This window comes from Elaeis guineensis, chromosome 12 (genome assembly GCF_000442705.2).
Source record: "Elaeis guineensis isolate ETL-2024a chromosome 12, EG11, whole genome shotgun sequence".
NCBI classification, from domain to species: Eukaryota; Viridiplantae; Streptophyta; class Magnoliopsida; order Arecales; family Arecaceae; genus Elaeis; species Elaeis guineensis.
Window position 1 is genome coordinate 24,598,423 of NC_026004.2, and position 20,976 is coordinate 24,619,398.

The 20,976-nt window shown below is 39.1% G+C and overlaps 1 protein-coding gene across 4 annotated transcripts; it reads left to right on the forward strand.

The window, feature by feature from the left end:
* Window positions 1–276: 276 nt before the first annotated feature.
* On the forward strand, window positions 277–19,495 carry LOC105054642 (eukaryotic translation initiation factor 4G). 4 transcript variants are annotated; one of them, XM_019854067.3, is made up of 11 exons: window positions 277–436; window positions 679–907; window positions 1,042–1,157; window positions 1,302–1,445; window positions 1,699–1,760; window positions 1,882–1,938; window positions 2,311–3,666; window positions 3,758–7,131; window positions 17,698–17,892; window positions 17,993–18,323; window positions 19,217–19,495. In XM_019854067.3, the coding sequence occupies exons 2-10, from the start codon at window positions 702–704 to the stop codon at window positions 18,321–18,323; spliced, it is 5,841 nt and encodes a 1,946-aa protein (XP_019709626.1). In that variant the 5' UTR covers window positions 277–436; window positions 679–701; the 3' UTR covers window positions 19,217–19,495. The 4 variants fall into 4 exon arrangements, with proteins under 4 accessions (XP_019709626.1, XP_073102797.1, XP_010934513.1 ...); XM_073246696.1 differs by having other exon boundaries at window positions 19,220–19,495; XM_010936211.4 differs by lacking the exon at window positions 19,217–19,495 and having other exon boundaries at window positions 2,311–2,967; window positions 3,118–3,666; window positions 17,993–18,434.
* Window positions 19,496–20,976: the final 1,481 nt, after the last annotated feature.

A 20,976-nucleotide genomic window follows, 5' to 3' on the forward strand; every position in this document is an offset into this window, starting at 1 on the left:
TTCTCTCACTTCAAGCTTTATACCTGCTTTATTCCCAATCAAATGCTGCCCAGATTTATGGATTAACGGCCTCACAAGTTGGCAAATCATGAAGAAGTTGAGTCCATTTGATCAATGATTGTAATCAATAAAAACTTCATATGGAACAATTTAGAACAATTGAACGTGGCCCAGAGCCCAGGCCCATCAGTAAGCCCATTTAGAAGAGTAGTTCATTTCCTTCTCTTCTACTTCATATGATATAAATATAAATAACCTTCTATTTTTCCCTTTGTATTTGTACTCTCCAACAAAACCCTTTCGAATCCTCGCTTCTCTCTGTCTTCCCCCACACTCGCTTCACCAACCTATTCGACCGTTTTTCCTCGCGATAGCGACGAGGGAGAAACCCTAATCTTTCCCGCAATTCGCGATTCTATCTCCTCGCAGGCTTCAGGTGAGTGATTGATCTCAAAACCCTCGAAATCGAGTTTGCCAATGCTTTAAAGTTGGGTTTTTTAAACTTTTTTTCGGGGATATTTTTTGAATCTTTGGCACTGTTTTGTTTTATTTTTTCTGGATTTGGGGATGGCAAAATCTAGGGTTATCTCTTCGGTTTTGATCGGTTGATGGGATCTTTTTTTTTATATTTTATATTATATATTTTTTGTTGTTTGAGATTGATTTTTGGTGTTCTAGGTCGGTTGAAGAAAGACGGATTTATGTCCTTCAATCAATCCAGGGTAGATAGGAGTGACGGCCAGCAGCTGAGGAAGAGCGGTCGTTCCGGCAGCTCCGGCCAGCACAGGGGATATTCCGGCGGCGGCGCGAAGGGCGGTGGCGGCTCCGCCCCTCCTCCCCAGCTCTCTTCTTCCTCCTCTTTCCCCCATGCTTCATCGAGCCACCCGCCGCTCTCAACGAATCGGAGGTAAAGAAAGACTTCATCTAGCTTGCGCCTGTGATGCCGACCTTTCTTGATGGAATCCCTCTTTTTTGTTGATTTGGGCAGATAGACATGCGAAAGTTAGGGTTTTTATTGGTTTTTTGTTGTTGCTTTTCTAGTTTCAAGAAGTCTGGAAATGGACAAGGAGGGCCATCCAGGGGGAATACATCGAGTTCGGGGCCGAGTTTTGCCGCTGCCGCTGCAGCTCCGGTTGCTCCACGGCCTGTGCAGAATGGTGCCCATGTCTAGCCATCCTTGCTTGGTTCTTGGAATATCTTCTTCATTTATGATTATCTTATATCTTGATATTTATCGATTTTGCTTGATTCTTCTGTTGGAAAAGGGAAAAAGTATCTATCCTTGTCTTTATGTTGCTCAGGATCAACTGATGCACCAGCACCAAGTACTGCAAAACCTGTGGATGCACCCATCCCGAGAAGTTCGCGAGCCCACCCAAGTGCTCCGATTCCTCGATCTGCTGCAGGAGCTTCAGATTCTGCGGCTCCTGTGACTCCGGCCAAAGGTAATTCTTGTGCATTTATTAACTTTATTATTTGAATGTTTTCTCTCCAGTGGGTTTTGTATGTTTAGATTCCTTTTCTCCTAATCTATTCTCCTTTCTATACTGACTGTTTTTTGGAGCATGGTTTGCTGCAAATAGTGATAACGTCTCTGCAGGACGTTATCTTCAAATGTGAAAACTATTTTTTTTAATTTATTGCGGTGAAAAAAGTTGTTGCAATTAGGCTTGTTTGTTAAATGTTTCTTTCCTTCAGGTGATGGACCATTTATTCTCCAGTTTGGGTCTATAAGTCCTGGTCTCATGGATGGAATGCAGGTAAGTTGTCTTGCTTTATGCTTCAAGTTGAATTTTTTGCTATTAGTTTTGGCTGTTGTTGATTTTATTTGATTTTATTTTATGCAATGTACCTTCTGATTTGGCAAATTGATGAATGTAGATTCCTGCTCGGACTACGTCAGCTCCACCTAATCTGGATGAGCAGAAGCAGGACCAGGTTTGTTGATACTGTACTGTTACTTTTCACACAAAAAAAAATTGGGCTGTATGTGAATTAATTTTGCTTTGATGATTGATGAACCAACATTATATATTCCTGTGGCTGTTCTTATTCCATATAACTTGTATCACTTGGCAGCTTTATAAGTTTGGATGAATCAGACACTTTGATTTTTGATGCATGTCAAACAGATGCATAACTGCTCTGGCTTGGGTCAGGTCATTTTATCCAAATGTTGAGTCTCCATTATGAGGAAGTTTTGATCACTGTCAAATGGACACATAATAGCCATTGTTGTTACCCTTCTTTCTTTCTTTTTTTTAAATTTCCTATTTTTATTATTTTATGATCTTGAATTCCATCATGCAGGCTCGCCATGGGTCATTCGGGATGATGCCGAAAGTGCCTGTACCCTCTAGATCACAGCATCCACAACTACCAAAGAAGGATACAAGTGGTCTTAACCAATCAAATACAGGAGAATCTCAACCTCCTCCCCATGTAAAGCAGGATGGGCACACACAAATTTCAGCTCCCCCTGCTGTACCACTACCGAAATCTTCTGTTCTTCCTATAGCTGGGTTACCTGTCCCGGTGGCCTTTCAACATCCACAAGTTCCCCTGCAATTTGGTGGCCCCAGCCCTCAGATGCAGTCACAGGGTGCTGCAGCCAGTTCACTGCAAATGCCAATGACATTACCTGTTGGAAGTATCCCCCAAGTACCACAACAGATGTTTCTCCATGGTCTCCAGTCTCATCCTCTGCAGCCTCAGGCCATAATGCACCAGGCACAAGGCTTGGGCTTTGCACCTCCAATGGGTCATCCGCTGCCTCCTCAGATAGGAAGCATGGGAATGGGCATTGCCACCCCACAATTTTCACAACATCAGCCTGGAAAATTTGGTGCTCCTCGCAAGACCACTGTAAAGATAACTCATCCAGAGACCCATGAGGAGCTGAGACTTGACAAAAGGACAGATTCATATGCAGATGGTGGTTCTGCAGGGCAAAGACCCCTTCCTAATGTAACATCTCAATCCCAACCAGTTGCATCACTTAGTCCCTCACATTACTATCCTCCATTGCAGCCTAATGCTTATAACTCATCACAGATGTTCTTCCCTAGCTCAACTTCTCTCCCTTTGACAAGCACCCAGTTGCCTTCTGGTTCACAGGTACCAAGATATAGCTATTCAGTTGGCCAGAGTGGCCAAGGCGTTCCATTTATGAATCCGTCTGTCCTTAAGCCCATGGCTGGCAGCAATTCTGGACTTTCTTTGCATAGTCTCTCTGAACCACTGAAAGTAGAAGCTGTGCCAGTCTCTGATCCAACATCTTCAGTTCAGGGGACGGTGAAGCCAGTTATTGGTTTGCATGGCAATAAGGTTGGGACAACTTTATTAACAGTCAGCATGCCCATAAGCAATGCTGAAGCACCTAGGATATTAAAGCTACCTGCAGAAGCCACTTCTTCTCATCCACAAAATGACATTAAAATCAGACCAGAATGTTCTGTTCAGCAGCCCAAATCATCTTCTCAGCCATTGGAAACCACAGAGGCTGCAGCCTCAACAGTTATTGTTGCTCCTCATGGAGATTCTGGATCTGTTGAGACAGGAACTGATGGCAGAAGAACAGAACCTATTCGAAGATCGGACTCATTGATGGATCACCTGAAAAAGCCCAGTAAGAAGGATCCCAGACACTTGCAACACTGGCAACAGGTGTGACAAATGTTTCTTATTTCTTTTTCTTATCTTCTCCCTCTCATTGTAATTTTTATGTGTAACTTTTGGACATGATTGGATGGTGCAGGCAGATACATCTGATTCTGCAGGTAGTGTGAACTTGTCTTCATTTAGCCAGGGTGATCCTGGAGATGTAGCAACTAGGCAAATGTCCAGAAATTCTGAGAAAGTTAAGGAATCTTCTGGAGCAGGTATGCCAAACATTACCTCTGGCTTGTCTTCACCTGGTTTAGAACAGAGTAGTTCCACTGAAGTCAGAATTTCGAAAGCTATTGGAAGCCAATTCGCACCTACCGAATCAGGATCAGGTGAAATTATTTGGGGGCAGGAAATACTACAAGATGTTTCTGGGAGAGCTGATAGCATAACTCTAGTTAAAAAGAAAGGTTCTTCTGAGACATCAACTTCTACTGGTCTTGAGATGGATGAAACTGCACTGGAGAATTTATATCCAACTTTTAGTCAGGAAAATTCTATCTTGTTGGATGTTGAACCAGGACAAGAAACAGTGGCAAAGAAGAAAAATGGTGAAACTGAAGTATTCGGTGATTCCTCAAGAGAGGCTGGCAATTCTGAAGAGTATCCAGTACCTGCTATTACTGAATGTGTTGAAGGTGGAAAGCCAGTTGAACTGGTTGAGCAAGACGGGGCTGGGGGAGAAAATTCAGAAAGTTCAACTGTCTGTGAGTCTCATGATGCTGAAAGGCAACAGTCTGGTTCCCACAATGAAGCAGTGGAGCAAAGCTCAGTGGTTGGGAAGACATCCGAGGAAATAGACATATCTGCTAGGACAACTTCAGACTTCACAGAAGCTGATGTGGTTCCTTCATGTCATCTTTCATCTGTAAATGTTGAAGAAGAAAAGCCTTCCTCTCCAGATGCCATCACAAATACAAGTAAAGCATTACACAGCCATGATGCTGGCTTGAGCGAACCTGATGCCTCACAACCAGAGGTAGCTGCTATTTCAGCCTCTGTTACTTCTAAAGTGACCGAAAAGCTGGAAGGAAAAGCTACAGAGCTGTCTAGTGAGGATCTGGTTTCTGCTTTGTCATCTGGACCCAAGGATAAGCCTTCTTTGGAGCCTCCCCGTGCTAGGCCTGCTTCTGGAAAAAGGAGGAAGAAGAGAGAAATTCTTTCAAAGGCTGAAGCGGCGGGAACTTCTGATCTTTACACTGCATACAAGTGTCCTGAAGAAAAACATGAAAATACTAATAGCTCAGAAAGTGTGGATAGTTCTGTGGTAGTGGATGGAAAACATGTGTCTGCAGATACTGATAACGACATTGTTGCTGTTGAGGGAGATGAGCAGAGCAAAGTTGAAGTGGATGATTGGGAAGATGCAGCTGATATCTCCACTCCAAAATTGAGAATATCAGAGGATGGACAGCAAGCAAGTCAAGCAAAGAATGATAACAGAAATGAGACTATGAGGAGGAAGTATTCCAGGGATTTTCTGTTAACCTTTTCTGAGCAATGTGCTGATCTTCCTGTAGGGTTTGAGATTAGATCTGATATAGCTGATGCTTTGATGAGTGTCTCAGTTGGTGCTTCCCGTATTGTTGATCGGGAACCCTACCCAAGTCCTGGAAGGATTACAGATAGATCTCCAGGGGCTTCCCGGGTGGATCGCCGTCTGGTTGGCATTGTGGATGATGATAAGTGGACAAAAGCATCTAGTTCTTTTGCTTCTGTACGTGATCTTCGGCCTGAGATGGCTCATGGATCATCTATTATGAACTTTCGTCTGGGACAAGGAGTTAATCAAGGAGTTTTGAGACATCCACGTGGGCAGTCATCTAGTCAGTTTGCTGGAGGGATTCCCTCTGGGCCGGTGCAGTCACTGGCAACTCAGGGAGGAATACCACGAAATGGTGCTGATGCAGACAGGTGGCAGCGTTCTGGCACTCAAAGAGGGTTAATTCCTTCTCCTCAAACACCTGCACAAGTAATGCACAAAGCTCAGAATAGATATTTAGTGGGTAAGGTGAATGACGATGAAGAGGCAAAGCAAAGGCAATTGAAGGGCATACTGAACAAGCTGACGCCTCAGAATTTTGAGAAGCTATTTCAGCAAGTCAAAGAGGTTAATATTGACAATGCTGGTACTCTTACTGGTGTTATTGCTCAGATTTTTGACAAAGCTTTGATGGAGCCAACTTTTTGTGAGATGTATGCTGATTTCTGTCATCATCTTGCTCGTGAATTACCTGATTTCACAGAGGGCAATGAAAAGATTACCTTTAAAAGATTGCTCTTAAACAAGTGCCAAGAGGAATTTGAAAGGGGGGAGAGAGAGCAAGCTGAGGCTAGTAAAGCTGAAGAGGAAGGTGAGACTGAACAATCTGAAGAGGAAAAGGAGGAGAAAAGAATCAAGGCACGGAGGCGTATGCTGGGAAATATCAGGTTAATTGGAGAATTGTACAAGAAAAGAATGTTGACAGAGAGAATTATGCATGAATGCATCCAGAAGTTGCTTGGGCAGTATCAGAATCCTGATGAGGAAGATATTGAAGCTTTGTGCAAGTTGATGAGTACAATAGGTGAGATGATAGACCACCCCAAGGCCAAGGAACACATGGATGCATATTTTGACATGATGGCAAAACTATCAATAAATCAGAAGCTATCATCTCGGGTTAGGTTCATGCTGAAGGATGCAATTGATCTGAGAAAGAATAAATGGCAACAAAGAAGGAAAATTGAAGGCCCAAAGAAAATTGAAGAGGTGCATAGAGATGCAGCTCAGGAGCGGCAGGCTCAAGCAAGCAGATCAGCTCGTGGTTCTGGTATTTCCATCTCAAGAAGAGGACCACCTGTTGATTATGGTCAAAGGGGGTCCACTATATTACCTTCTCCAAGCTCACAGATAGGTAGCGTACGCAATTTACCTCCTCAGGTCCGTGGGTATGGAGCTCAAGATGTTCGATTAGAGGATAGACATCCGTTTGAAAGTAGAACATTGTCAGTTCCCCTTCCTCAAAGACTTACTGATGATGATTCAATTACTCTGGGCCCACAAGGTGGTCTTGCTAGGGGTATGTCTGTTCGAGCACAGTCTTTGATGCCAGGTGCTACCATGGCTGATATTTCTCCAAATGTTGGTGACAATCGTAGAATGCCATCAGGTCCAAATGGCTACAGCCCGTCACCTGATCGGACACCTTATAGCTTAAAAGAAGAAATGGTGCCAAAATATATGCCAGATAGGCTCTCTGGAGCAACCCATGATCAGCTGAATCCTCAAGATCGTAATACTTATTTAGGAAGCGGGGACAAGCTTGCAGATCATTCTTTTGAACGATCTGCAGCAACTACCATTCCTGCTGGTCATGCGCAGGGATCTTTAAGTGGCAGTACAGGTGCATCTTCTGAAGCAAAACCATTGTCTGAAGAGGCTTTGCAAGAAAAGTCATTATCAGCGATAAGGGAATTCTATAGGTAACATATTTTTCTGTTTTACTATTTCTTTTCTGAGTACTGTTGGAAGATCTTTATGTTATCATGGAGATGCATGCCATGGTTTTTTTGCCTGATGGTAAAGATTACCATAGAAGTCAGATTAAACAGTAATAAGGTTACATGGCGGTTGTAGGTTTATTGCCTGTTTAGGAGCAACACATAATTTAGTTGATCTGATATAACTATTCCAACTATGTAGATAATTTCACATGGTTATGTGATATTAAAACACTCATTTGGCAGCTAAGCTCTCATCTTTCTGGAAGGGGATATTTACATATTTACTTTGTCTTTAACATGATTCAATTTGCCATGTATTTTGCTTGTCCTTATTGATTGCTTCGAACTATATGTAGTTTGCTTGTCTGTATAGATTGCTTCAAACTATATCATCCATGATATGCGTGCTTCTCATAAAGTGATATGTCTTGTTATTCTATTTCATAAATTCACATGGCTATGACTCTATGTTGGAAATTTTGCTTTGGGCTTGAAGCATTGATTAGTATGTGATTTCCTGACATTTTGGTTTATTTGTACTTAAACTAGCCAGTAATCTTGTCTGGAAATAAGAGTTCATGATCATTTTTTCTCGATGTTAATTTTTACCTGTTGAGGACATAAATCTGTATGTGGTCTTTATTTTTTTTTTTTTTGACCTTTTTCTTGTCTTTTATCTTAGTTCATAGTTTTCACTCTCTATCTGACAGATGACATTCTTCCATATTTTTGCACCATCAGAATAACACTTTCCAACCACTTCTCTTTTATTATCGTCTGCTAATCTTTTGGACATTCCCTTGTTTCATATTTAAACTGGCTGCTTGATTGCTTAAACAGTCATGTGAACAGCTATGCAATGCCTGTCAACCTATATGGTACCCATTTAAACATTCAAGGATCTGTTCAGTTTTTGTAGTCGTTTAACTGTTTTTGAATGTCTTATACTGACTAGACTATATCATCAGGCAGACTAGAAGATCAAATGTTCTATCAGCCATTTAGTTTGCATAGTTGTCCTAATCATTATCTAGCAGTTGGTATTGGAAAATTCTGTCCTAACTTATTAATCAGCTAGTCACAGTATAATATCTGATATACTTGTTAAATGATGCAATGTTTTAACCGCACAGTTATTTCATTTGATGTTGCTTATATTCAGGAAGTCAGAACATTACATAACTAGGAATATGTTATGCTGCAAGTTCATAAAAGTAGGCCAGACAGAGGAGAAACTTGTCTTTTGTCCTAAGTGCACTCACCAATTGATTTATCATCTATACCTGTTTGTGAAGCATGGAGATGGAATGAGATAAATTGATCAGGATATAGCATTATACGAACATGCTGCATGCCACAAATTTTGAAAAACAAGGGATAATGAGACAAGGATACTGCAACAAATAAACAAATATTTTTAAAATAAACCTAGTTATTACGCATTTATTTTTGTTATTTTTTCAATAACCCTAAACGTTGTAGATTATGACAATTAGTAAGAATTCCAGTATGTCTAATTCATCTTTCAATCAAAAAATGTCTGTCTATTCAAAAAAATCTATCAATAGCAAGGGCTAAAATTCACACAAGAAAATACATTTATAATCTAACATGTTTGAAGAACTAAGATAGCAGGCATCCAGTGGTTATAATGGTTGTCATGAAAATCAGCTCTATCGCTTAACAATAATTCCTTAATTTACTTGCTGCTGTGCACTTTTGACACGACAATCATTTTAGGATATCATTGGTGGATGGCTTTCTTCAATGTAATGCAACAAGTCAGCAAGTTATGGCAATATTTTGAAAGAGAATGAAACAGGAGGGGAAGGAGCTCTGGTGCTCAACGGTGGGACTATGAGCAGCCATCATACACTCTTTCCCTCCAAGATGCTCACATGCATAGAAGCAAAGGTTTCTAGTGGTGATAATAGGAAAAAGGAAATCAAATGACATGGAGGTGAGGTGGAATAGAAGGAAGAGGAAAGGAGGGGGAAGAGACAAACACCTACAAACACTTTACTATTGCCACTTGAAGCCCCTAGATCCCATGTCTGTTGAATACAGTTATTGTTGGTCCTCTCTCTCTCCCTCTCTCCCTCCCTCCCCATCTCTCTCTCTTTTGATGCATAATGGTGGGGTTTCTTGTTAGGTTTAATGGATTCACAAATATGACAAGCTGTATTACATTAAAGGGGGGCCATGGCCCCTTCTCAACTGTTCTAATGCCCCTTAGGTGCTCAATTCGTGTGCCCAGTGGCCCCACCAAGTTCCACTTTTGTCCTCCCCCTAAAAGCAGTCAAATCCTAATTATGGCCCCCTTCCCTCTTGGCCATGTTCCCCATTCATAGTCCATGCGATACCCATTAATGCTCAAATTAGGAATTCAAATAAACCAAAAAGAACTTTCCTCGCAATCACCTCTCCAGTCGGCACTTTCTAATCTATAAATTATACTAGGACCGTGTTTGGATGTTGGTTAAATGGTAGATAATATAAAGTTATCCAGCTGACCAGCCAAACACCACTTTTTAAGTGGTGAATAATCTTATTTGGCCAATGCGTGAAAATGGTACTTAACCAGTTTCTAGTTATTTCAAGGGAGAGAGGGCGAAATAACTTTAACCACCCATAACTCTCCTGCTCCCTCTTTGCTTTTTCCACTATGTTATCCCACTAACCATGGGAGCACCATCCAAATAGTGAATGAAGTTATTTGTTGTTTAGCTGATTAGGGGATGAGTACCAAAGTTTAAAGTTATGCAGGTGATGGTTAGCTATTCGGCATCTAAATGCAGCCTGGGGTGCAAAACATAGGAACATGAGAATGGCGTGTGAGGGTACACTTGGTATTAAACTGCTCAGGCTACCATGATACTAAATTTCTTGCAGATTAGGTCAGGGCTCTTTTCTCTTATAGAGTTCTTAGTTGCTATCATAGTAGTAAATGCTTTCAAAAAGGGCTCTCAACTAAATTAGAATAAATTTGAAGTTGCAAACAAATCTCCTTATCATAATCATGATGAATGATATCCCAACTTAATTCCCCTTTCTTTGTCTCTTTGTTCCTCCATCGATGGTAGTCAGTGACCAGATGCCTGGAAAGTGATAGAAATCTTTACCGCAGTTCACCAGCAATGCTTGCTTCGATTGTAACATCTTGCTATTTTGAATTTTTCTTTACTTACTAACAGCTGGCAGCATTTTTTTGCCGGTATGCTATTTTTCATTGTTTCCAATTATAATATTTTTAAAGTTTTAAAATTTAATTTAATTATAATTGTTTAAATATTTCAAAACATTTTTTTATCTTTATAATATATATTTAATGGTTTTTTATCTTCATTTAATTAATTTTTTTACAATTTTTAGTAGTGAGCCAATGTTAGCATAATCTCACAACGTAGCCCCCCCTACTCAGAAATCATGGCTCTATCCCTGAATATAATTCTTGACTTCCCCAGCCTGCTCAATCCAACCTGCAGCCTTTCTAGTCTTAGAAGTGGCAGTTGTATTTCCTATAATTGAAAAATACATCTTACTTGAAAGCAAGCTCATTGAAGGTGCTAGTAATTTGGTAATCCAAATCTAATCCAACTCTTCACCAACCTGTTCCTCATCAAAATCTGAGTTTGAGGATCAGGTGCAAGTCCTTGATTCAGCCCTAAGCCTCCTCTTAGGTCAAATGAAGTTTTGCAAAATTTTGTCCTTGAGATAGAATACATTGTATTCTAACTCAAACTTATAGACTGAAACTCACTCTCTATCTAAGTTGGACTTGCATGATTTGTTCCAAGTGGGTGGTTCCATGTCTAAATCTCAAATCCTATTTCTGATTAGGTTAACACTAGTTCTCATTAGACATGAGCTTGTTATCTCATTATCTTTTTCTTCTTACTGAACTGTTTCCCTGCATTGAAAGTTTACCAAGAACTTGTGGAGTTCTTCTCGGCTCTCGTTAAAACACTTAAATCAAAGTCCTTGAAAACCGCTATTATAGAAGTAGAAGAAACATCAAAAACACCCTAAGCAAAGTTTTAGGTTCATGATCCCTTAATGCATATATTTCCTAAGGGTTTGAAGTACACTTTTTTAAAGATAATCTGTTGTAAAAGAATTTTTCACATCTTAATCACCATATCTTTCGAAGTGTGCCAAAACTCAAGTAGACAACCAGAAAGAAACCATACAAATGCTCCATCTAGCAAACAAGTGCCTTTGCTTCCTTGTCAGACTCCCTGAATCTTTTCCCTCTCCTTGTACTTTCAAACACTACCTTCTCAAGACGGATGAAAAGGACATTTTAACTAGGTATTCAAATCAAAAATTAGTTTACCTAATGGTTCTTTTGAAAAGAGACTGCTTGCAACCCTTTGTTACTCTTAAGATACAAAAATTGGGATAACTTATATGGTCCAGATGTGATGAGATGCTTGCCACAAGTGCAGGTACGTCTTCCACTAATGGCACAGAAGCCTCTTTTTGGTTGTGGATTTGATGATAGAACTTATGCTTCATGGTCTTAGTTAAAGCCAAGGCTACCATAACCTTCTAGAAGGAAGAAGATAAGATTACCAAACCAATGTGGATCCAGTTTAAATATTGAATCCATTGGAGAGGCTAAATCTATGTTTTTGGATAAGATTTGATTTTCTGGATGCATCAGAATTACCTTTCCAATCTTTCTTGCTAAAAGAAAAAAGCCCGCAGGAAATTATATCCATTTATCCATGATTTGGGGTGAATTTCTGAGCCCAAAGAGAAAAAGAAGGAAATAGAAAATCATGAATATGTAATTTGTTTGGTTCATTATGTTGCTTTTTTACATTGTATCCTTCTTTTTATACCGTAAGAAAAATCCTAGTCTAGATCCAATAGGCCCTAGGACAAGTATATGATCCAAAAGGTGGAAATAAAGGAGAACAAAATTAGGAAAAGTGACGGAAAGGGTGGTGGATAGCCTATGTAACAATCTCCTTTTCTTTCATTTCTTTCCTTCTTTCCTCTCTTTTCCTTTTCCTCCCTCTCTCTCTTTTCCTGTCACACTTCTATTTTTTTAAATTTTCCTACAGTCCTTTTCATGTATCTAAGTGGAAATAGGCATCCCTTTATCTTGTCTACGAGATGATAGGGGTGCATGATGTCTGAAGCCTTCTTATGTGATATGGGCTTCATTAGGTTGGTTTCCCTTGTTTGGTGCCTGGGATGAGCCATTTGCTGAACTATGCTAAAATTTTGTATCAAATGTTGCATGCTGAAATTCCTAAAACTTTGAGAAACCCAGGTGCCTGCTTAGGTAATCCGGCAGGAACAACCAAATCAATCCCACTGGATTTGTGGATTGGACAGACCATCTGGGCATGACCCACATCAACCAACCCCTCTGGCCCATAACCTGCAAGGGAAAAGAAAAGATGCATGGTGGGGGAGGGTCAGGTTGATGTGGGCCGTACCCAAATGAGCTGTCCAATCCACGCCCAGCAGGATTACCCAGCTTTTCCTGATGGATTACCACTGTACAGGCCATAAGATTAGCCAAAAACTTTTAAATCTCATACAAAGTAGCAACTAACCAAAAATAAAACTTGTAAGATGTATAAATCAACCTACTCTGAATCTTAGATAACTACGACTACTAGGCTTGGGTCCATGCTATTGCATTAGCTAGGTCCAAACATATTCATATCAAATAATCTAACCTGGCTGTGGCAGACTTGGGGATTTTGGCTAAATCCTTATTTTTTCAGAGCCTAAGCCCAATTCTAGACTGATTGTTTGTCAGCATGTTTCTTCAATCCAAGCCTAACCTGCAGGTCTGGCTTTTGAGCTTGAGGCCCATGAAAATTGGGTTAGGCCTTCGTGCTGTTTGGGTTGGCCCAACCTATAAATGCCCCTATTGCCAAGGGAATTGTAAATCCTTGTTTCTGTTGTCTTCATCATGCCAAGTCTTCATAGAGAAAAATTTCCTCTCGTCACTGTGATAGAAGATGTTCTGATGCAGAGACAGGCACCTCTGGCAACCATGTTGTTCCCAGTCTGTTTATAGATCTAAGATCCAAATTGTTTGAAGCCATTTTAATCCAGATCATAAGATTCAGATTGTGGATTCTAGGATTTTAACAACAATGCTCTGCAACATTTCTTCCAATCAAGATCTTCTTACTGCACTGCTGAAGTAGTGTCTTTATTGGCTTATGGTTGACCAAACTTTAACAGAAACATTTCTTTCCCAGAAAATTTCTGGTAGTCTATTGATTTATGTTCTACATTAGGTAACTAGCCTTTTTTTTTTTGCATGGTGCTTGAACTTGATGCAAGATCCAATGATAGCACACCTCATGATTTCCTTGTTTTAAAAGTTCTTGACAAGGGACTATTGAGGTACTTGGTGTATGTACCCCATGGGATAGGACCCAGATTTTCATCCCATGAGATGATGCTTGACATCCCGAGAGAGAAAAATCCTTCAAGTTAGTAAGCCTAACCTATGTTCAAGTACACAAATGAAAAGGTCTCCTGGGAGGTGGTAGAGTGGTGTTGGGGCTTCGGTACTGGAGGGTGGGTAGCGATGATGAGAAGGGTGGAAGGGATGTTGGCCATACTTGGCCAGGATGTGTGGTGGCTAGGGACAAGGCTGTGCTTGTAAGGAGCCTATACCTTAGCTCTTTTCCGCAAGCTTTCTTATGAGTACTGCTTTCTGAGAAAAATTGCAGGAAAGAAAGAGGAGGTCAAGAGGTCTTTTCTCTATGAACTGTGGATCGGGCATGCCAGTTAGGCTTTGAACCTCATAATCAGGCATCCAATCACATGATGGGTTCAGTATGGGCCTTCTCTCCAAATCATGTTAAGATGCTCAATCCAGACTTGGGAGAAATGGCTTGCACTGGATCACATGATGTCTTAGCCTCAGTTTTTCTAGACTTCTAGTGCTATTTAAAATAGTAAATGATTGTGTGGTTTGAAGGAAACCTTATGTAGAAAGGTTCCCTAATCCCATGTCTATTTGTTAGAATCACAATTTTACTGCTTAATGTGAAGTTTTTTTCCCCCTGTTGGTAGTTTAAGTCACAAGAATGTTTAGGAATGATTTGCATGTCGATTTAGTTTATCCATTCATTATATTTTTTATTATCAAATGACCTGAACTTTACATCATGGAGTATTGACAGTCTTAACTGGACTCAAGTAAGCCTTAGTCCCAAACGTGTTGGGTCACCTACATGAATCCTTGTTCTCCATTCCACTCAGTTTAGGGCTATAATTTCTATGAGATTTTGAGATGATAGAATATTGACAGTCTGATTATCTAAATCAATATGACAGTTTTTCTACTTTGATTAGTGGAACTTATTTAGCATCCTTTCTGTTTGTTTGCTGTTTCTTTACCTATGCTTGTTTTAAGAAAATATCACTCATCAATCTTCATGCTAGGAACATTCCGTAGTGTCTTCTCATTTTTTTTTTTTTTGTTTTTGTAAAGGAGTGTAGATGCACAATCTTCCACCACCAAATGATATAATGTTCAACCTTTATGTGGTTCTCTTGGGTTTAGTCAAAATCTAAATCAGTTTCCATTACCTTTGATAATTTAGAGCTCACACCTTGGTGTCATGGTAGCCCCCTAATGCCTTAAAGGAATATCTTAGGAATCTTACTGGTTGACTCTTCGTTGACTTGGAAAAATAGGTTTTTTTGGTTATGGAACCATTCCATGGGATCCCCTTCTCTTCCTAGCCCTTGGATCTTAATTCTTTCTTGCCAACCTGCCATGGCAGCCCCCATAAATCTTCAGTACGCCACTTTGTCCATGGCACTTTTTTCTTTGCTGCTTGGAGATTTGATTCGATTTTTCTGTTTGGTTCTTTGTACCATCATCGATTGTTTTTGCTTGACTTATTTTATGATCTCTTTTGGACATTAGCTTCCTGCAACTTTAGGGTTTCTTAGAGTGTTTTCACTCAATTTGGTCCACACATCCCTACTTGAGCCCTTGCTTTCTCATTCTCTAATCAGCATATACATTATCTTTTTGTGCCATTTTTTTGCCTTCATTTACCTTTTTTCTTCTCATTGTTTATGCCCTTGACTTCTCTTGATTTTCCACCCTTGAGTTTGAAATTTTTCTTTCTTTAAGATGGTCTCAATATAGCTCTTATGCCTGTTTATTTGACTTTCATATGCTGACTTACCATCATCATGGCTAGGTCCATTGAATCCACTTATTGTCACCATACAATTTTGTTAACCCTCTGCACAAGACCACATAATAGATGAATACTTACATCAATAGCTATGTCTTAGCTGCAATATTACTTGGACACATGACACTACTGTCTGATGTTAGGTGTCCAAGTGTCCAAAAGAATGTGATATTGGAATCTTCAGAAAAACAAATATGGTAGCATGTCTATGTCTTATATATGTATGTGTGGATGTGTACTGATATATGCACATGCCCTAAGCTAGATCTACCCTCAATTTCATAAATTGTTGCTAACTAAAAACTTTGAAATAGAAGTGCTAAAACTAGAAATGTAATAATATATGGCATCATAAATTTGATGGTACGAAGCATCAAGGAGTGTCAAATTTTCCAACTCCCAAGTGTCCAACGTGTCAAGAGACCCAAATGTCTAGCATCTAGGTAACATGCTTGGGTGCTTATCTTGCATATATCTTGATAGAAGCTTCAACTATTCACCACTTGTGCTGCATGAGACTTATCTTTCTTCTTAGCTAAGTTTTTAGCATCTATTGCAGGCATATCTCTTGTTTGGTCATGCTACATGGGACTTTTTCGCCTCTTTTCCTTGCATTGACAATTATTGTCTGTCCTTAATGATCAAGAGAAAACCCCAGCACATTCTGGCATCTTCTGCATGTTAGGTTGTAGTGCCTTTATTAACCAGTCTAGACTAGTACCTGTTGACCTTGCCAGGCAATCAGCCAATTATGTTGCCGGTAGTGCTTTGTTAGCCGGCATCCCCTTTCTCGAGCCTATGATTCCAGACTTGTTTGCTTATGGTTCTCATTATTGAAGTCATCAGTTTGGCTTGTCTCTGGCAGAAGCACTGTGATGAGGAGAAAAGACACTTTGCTTTTATCTTATATGTTTTCCATCTTTTTAACATTAGTCATCCTATCATATAAATTAATTTAGATTTACACCAACAAGTAGAACATAGATTAATTCCATGGTTGGATCAACAAATTTCAAGGATGTTTACTCTGGTCTTTTAACCTTATTCCTAAACATATCTCTTCTCTTCTATGTTTTATAATATTTGGCACTCTATGTAGCATTCATGATTAGGGTGCAAGAGAAATTTGCAGCTGGTTGCCTCCTTTTTCTACCTTTTCCCCATCTCATTCATTATCTTCTGTTATATGGGGCTGTTTAATCTCTCCACTATTTGTTCAAATGCATGGGAAAATGACTTGATAGACTGCACCAGTCTGCCTTCCAGTTTTCGCTTCCTTTCCCATTGTTTGTACAACATGACCTTGGAGCTTTATTGTTGCTTTATTTCTTTATACTGTGATTGCATTCTTTTGCCTGTTGTCATGCTGGTTTATCTATATTTCATGATTAGGTATATAAATTTCCTTCTTTGATTACGTCAATATGCTTCAAGAATAACTAATCATTTAGCCTCCTTATTTCCCTATATCTCTTTCAGACTTTGTGAAATAAGTGTTTTTTTTTTTTTTTTAATTTTTGATGAGATGAGGGTTTTCCCATGTTTAAGTCTTTAAAATTATCATTTCCTTATTAAGTATATTTTGAGTTACTTGTGATTTTGATATATTTTCCGGAATTTATTAGTTTAAACATTGCTAACTTCACGTGGATTTTACCAAAGAGTTGAACTTGATGCATAAGCAACCATAGATTCCATTCCAACCTCACCCCTCTTTCCCTATGTTTTCCTCTTCTTTTGTCCCAAACCTAGTTCCTAAATCTCATACAGTCTATACAGAAGCAAACTCTAGTTTTTTGGTCGGAAATTTGTGATTACTACAGGCAAACTACAAGCAAGCTTGTGTTGTTATGTTGGTTATGAATTCTTCCACATTGATGCAGATATTGGAATACACTTCCTTGTTTTATGGTCTGGATGCAGAAGCTATGGTCTATTCATTCCCCATTGTTGGGGGCATGACTTTCCCCGAGTAATAGGGATTTGTGTGGAGGGCATGGTGGAAGGCTGAGAGCTATCTTCCCGAATGCATGCTTGTGTAGTGGATTCTTTGTTATGGATTTGTTTCCTTTTGTATTAGTTTCGTTTGATTTATGAGCTTGAGTATCTTCTTTTTAGAAATCCTGGGTCTATACTTTTTTTTACCCCTGAGTGAATTTTACTTCTCAAACCTTGTGTTTTGGCTTATGCTTCTCAAAGTCCCCTGGTGCATTGTGTATTACGTGCCATGCATGTTAAGTTGAAGTGGTGGGGTTGTATTTTCCTCTCTACTTTTTCCTAAATTGTTGTTCCTTTATTGGACTGTGGTTGCTGATAATTTTCCTTTTCCTCTTCATCTCATCAGTGCCAGGGACGAGAAGGAGGTATCTTTGTGCATCAAAGAGCTGAATTGTCCAAATTTTTATCCAGATATGATATCACTCTGGGTGACCGACTCCTTTGAGCGGAAAGACATGGAGAGGGATCTCTTGGCTAGACTTCTTGTCAACCTATGCAAATCTCGAGATAGTTTGTTTAGTGAAGTACAGCTTATCCAGGGGTATGAATGCCAGTCGTTAAAACCCAATAAAGTTACAAAAGGAACATCTACTTGTTTGTTTCAATGAAAGAAATCTTACAAACTTCAAAATTTTTGCCAGATTTGAATCTGTTCTCACCTTGCTGGAGGATGCTGTAAATGATGCTCCCAGAGCAGCAGAGTTTCTCGGCCGCATGTTCGCAATAGTAATATTGGAAAATGTGGTTCCACTCAGAGATGCAGGAAAATTAATCTATGAAGGTGGAGAGGAGCCCGGGCGCTTATTGGAAATTGGGCTTGCAGCTGAGGTCCTTGGCAGCATCCTGGAAGTAATCAAAATAGACAAAGGGGATACTTTTTTGAATGAATTATGTCTGAGCTCCAATCTTTGTTTGGAAAATTTCAGACCTCCGCATCCGATCAAGGCAAAGAAACTGGATGCATTTCTTTAGGTGAAGATGCTTTATATTTTGTTAGATTATCGTGTTAGGCCTTATAAGGTACTTCTGCGGAAATGCTTGTCCTTTAAGGTTCTTTATTATATATTATTTTTTATTTTCTAATATTCCAACACCTTCATAGAACATGTTTGTCGGCGGAAATAGGTCATTATTAGAGCAGCTTGGTAGAAAGCATCAACCGGCAATTGTCTATCAACTTTGCCCCGTGCTTTGTCTCAACATGAGTTCCCTTTTTTTGTTGTTACTTGTGATAGAAAGGGTTGAAGACCCATACCCATACTCTAGCATCTGCAACAAAAAGAAAAACAAAACCAGTAGCAAAGGAAGAATTAAATGGCAAGAGACTGGAGAAATGTTCCTTTAACTGGCTGTCTCTCTCTTTGATGAAAAGACATTGAGGAGACATGACTCTGTTCAAGGAGCTTTTAAAAAAGAAGAAGAAGAAAAAGGAGTTAAGGGGTTCCCGGACCCCATCCAATGTGTTGAGGTATTTAATGTAAATGGCACAGGCAAGACAACAAACTGTCACAAACTGAACCGCTTTGCACCCTCAATACGTCTGGATCCCTTTATATTCAAATGTGCATGGATATGTATGTAGATATTAACATTTGACTAATATCTACATTTGCATATATCAGAAAAAAATTGGAAATGCATGCGGATTCATGATACGCTAGTATCCTGTTTGCATCCTGATATCAAAATGTGTTTGCAATCCTTTTATTTTTTTTGTTAAAGTAACATCTTATGTAGCTCTTAAACTCTAAAATGGTATTAGTTTCATCATCAGTATGTCTTTATTTTTTTTTTTTTTCTTTAGTTACATTTTGATTTAATGGATTGTATACTTAATAATTAATTGAAAGTGTTCAACATGGCAGAAGGATGAGGATGTGTGAGAGAGGTGAGCCTTGGTGCAGCATTGAGGTTGCTTCATTATGATCTAAATGTCATGGTTTGAAATCCAAAAAAGCTCATGCATGTATGAGGATAAGACCTCAAAGTGATGGGATCGTCGTGCATTGTTCCACCTTTATTTTTTTTTTTAGTTAAACAGTCTGTTAATTAAGTCAAAATAGCTATACCTTTGTTGTTTCTGGTACCATTTTTTTGTTGTAAAAAAATGAGGATAATGAAAAGAGAGGGATGCTTACAATATTTATTTGAGTTGAAAAACATAAAATAATATTTACCTATAAAGTTTAATATACATTTTATATTTGCAATCGTATTCAATATCCTGTTTGCATTCTTATTTGTGTGAAGCAGATAAGAATGAATGAGTTATCCTCCATTGCCAGGGGTCTGGTTTAGTCATCCATAGTTGTTTGATGCATAGATAATGGTCAATGTTTGAAGCAGACCTTCTAGGAACACAAACCTAAAATCTCAACTTACACAGGATATCACTTCATCAAAGCAAGACCAGTTCCTCCAGAAGCATCATTAAAGTATGACCTATGCAAGATTTACTAATATGCTACTGAAAAAAGTGAAAATCTCACAAAATTTGATGGAAATTTGTGTAGCTCGACCGTTGCTTTACTATAATTTTATTTATTTATATGTAAAATTCTGTAGAAGAAGTGGTTCAGGGTTGTCCCATGAAAATTAGGAGTGGATTGTGAGTTGAGTGGTCGCCTCCTTCCCCAAGCAGCGGGTATGGTTCAAGTCCTGAGTGGTGTTATTCCTCAAGATTTCAACATAGAGTACTCTATTCCAGGATTTTCCGAAGTACAAATCCTTGTTTCATGTCTTAGACCAGCCCATGCACTTCCTCTTCTCCTATGGGTTGGGGTGATAATAGGTTGGTTCAAGTTGGGGTCAGCTTAAGGACTACAATATTTTAAAGACTTCTCAACCCATGCCCATTACAGGTCATTTCAGATAACCCATTTGATCACAGCCTAATTTATTTTGTAAGAATCAAATTATTAATAAACCTAACTCAACCTACTAAATTAAGTCTTTACGGTTCTGACAGAATAATTTCTAAAATGATTTAGATACCTAGTATCGAGAAAAGACTGATCACTCAATTCTTATCTAAAATTATGACTCAATCTTTTGTCAATTGTTCGACTCAAATAGAACTCTACCCTTATGACCATAGTTGGGTGAAAACTAGGACCGATATTTGATTCGGATCAGAAAACTTGACCCATACACAATACTACTTCAGACCTTTGTGCCAAACAAGACATAAATGGGACCAGGAGGTCTATTTTTGTCACCCCTACCTACAGATGGGACTTCCCTCCTAATCTCAGAGAACATGGGACCCAAAAAAAAAGAAGAAAACAAAGAAAGAAAGAAAACCGAGTCTCCATCAGACTTTCTGAGTCCCTATTTTTGGATTGCTTGTATCTAACATATCCAGTAATTTCTTTCTTAATACTTTGTTATACTATTTCACAAATCCCAACAAAAACAACAGAACAATCCCAATGTGTATTTCTGTACAAGAAATTTTTTTTTTAAAAAAAAATGCATTTGTCAAAAGTAAGTGCATGTCACGTTCTGATCTCTATGGAACTGGCCCACTTAACTCATTTAGAAAATGCTTTGGTCTGCCATTAGCGCATAGGAAAGTTCATTAGGTGGATTATTTTGCTAGTTTGGTAACTCAATTAGCACATAG

Bases quoted from the DNA above. Each gene is read 5' to 3' on its own strand.
- LOC105054642 (XM_019854067.3), top strand. From the start codon at position 702: ATGTCCTTCAATCAATCCAGGGTAGATAGGAGTGACGGCCAGCAGCTG. The intron at 1,939-2,310 runs GTTTGTTGATAC...TCCATCATGCAG, and splicing joins ATGAGCAGAAGCAGGACCAG to GCTCGCCATGGGTCATTCGG. The intron at 17,893-17,992 runs GTATGAATGCCA...AATTTTTGCCAG, and splicing joins GAAGTACAGCTTATCCAGGG to ATTTGAATCTGTTCTCACCT.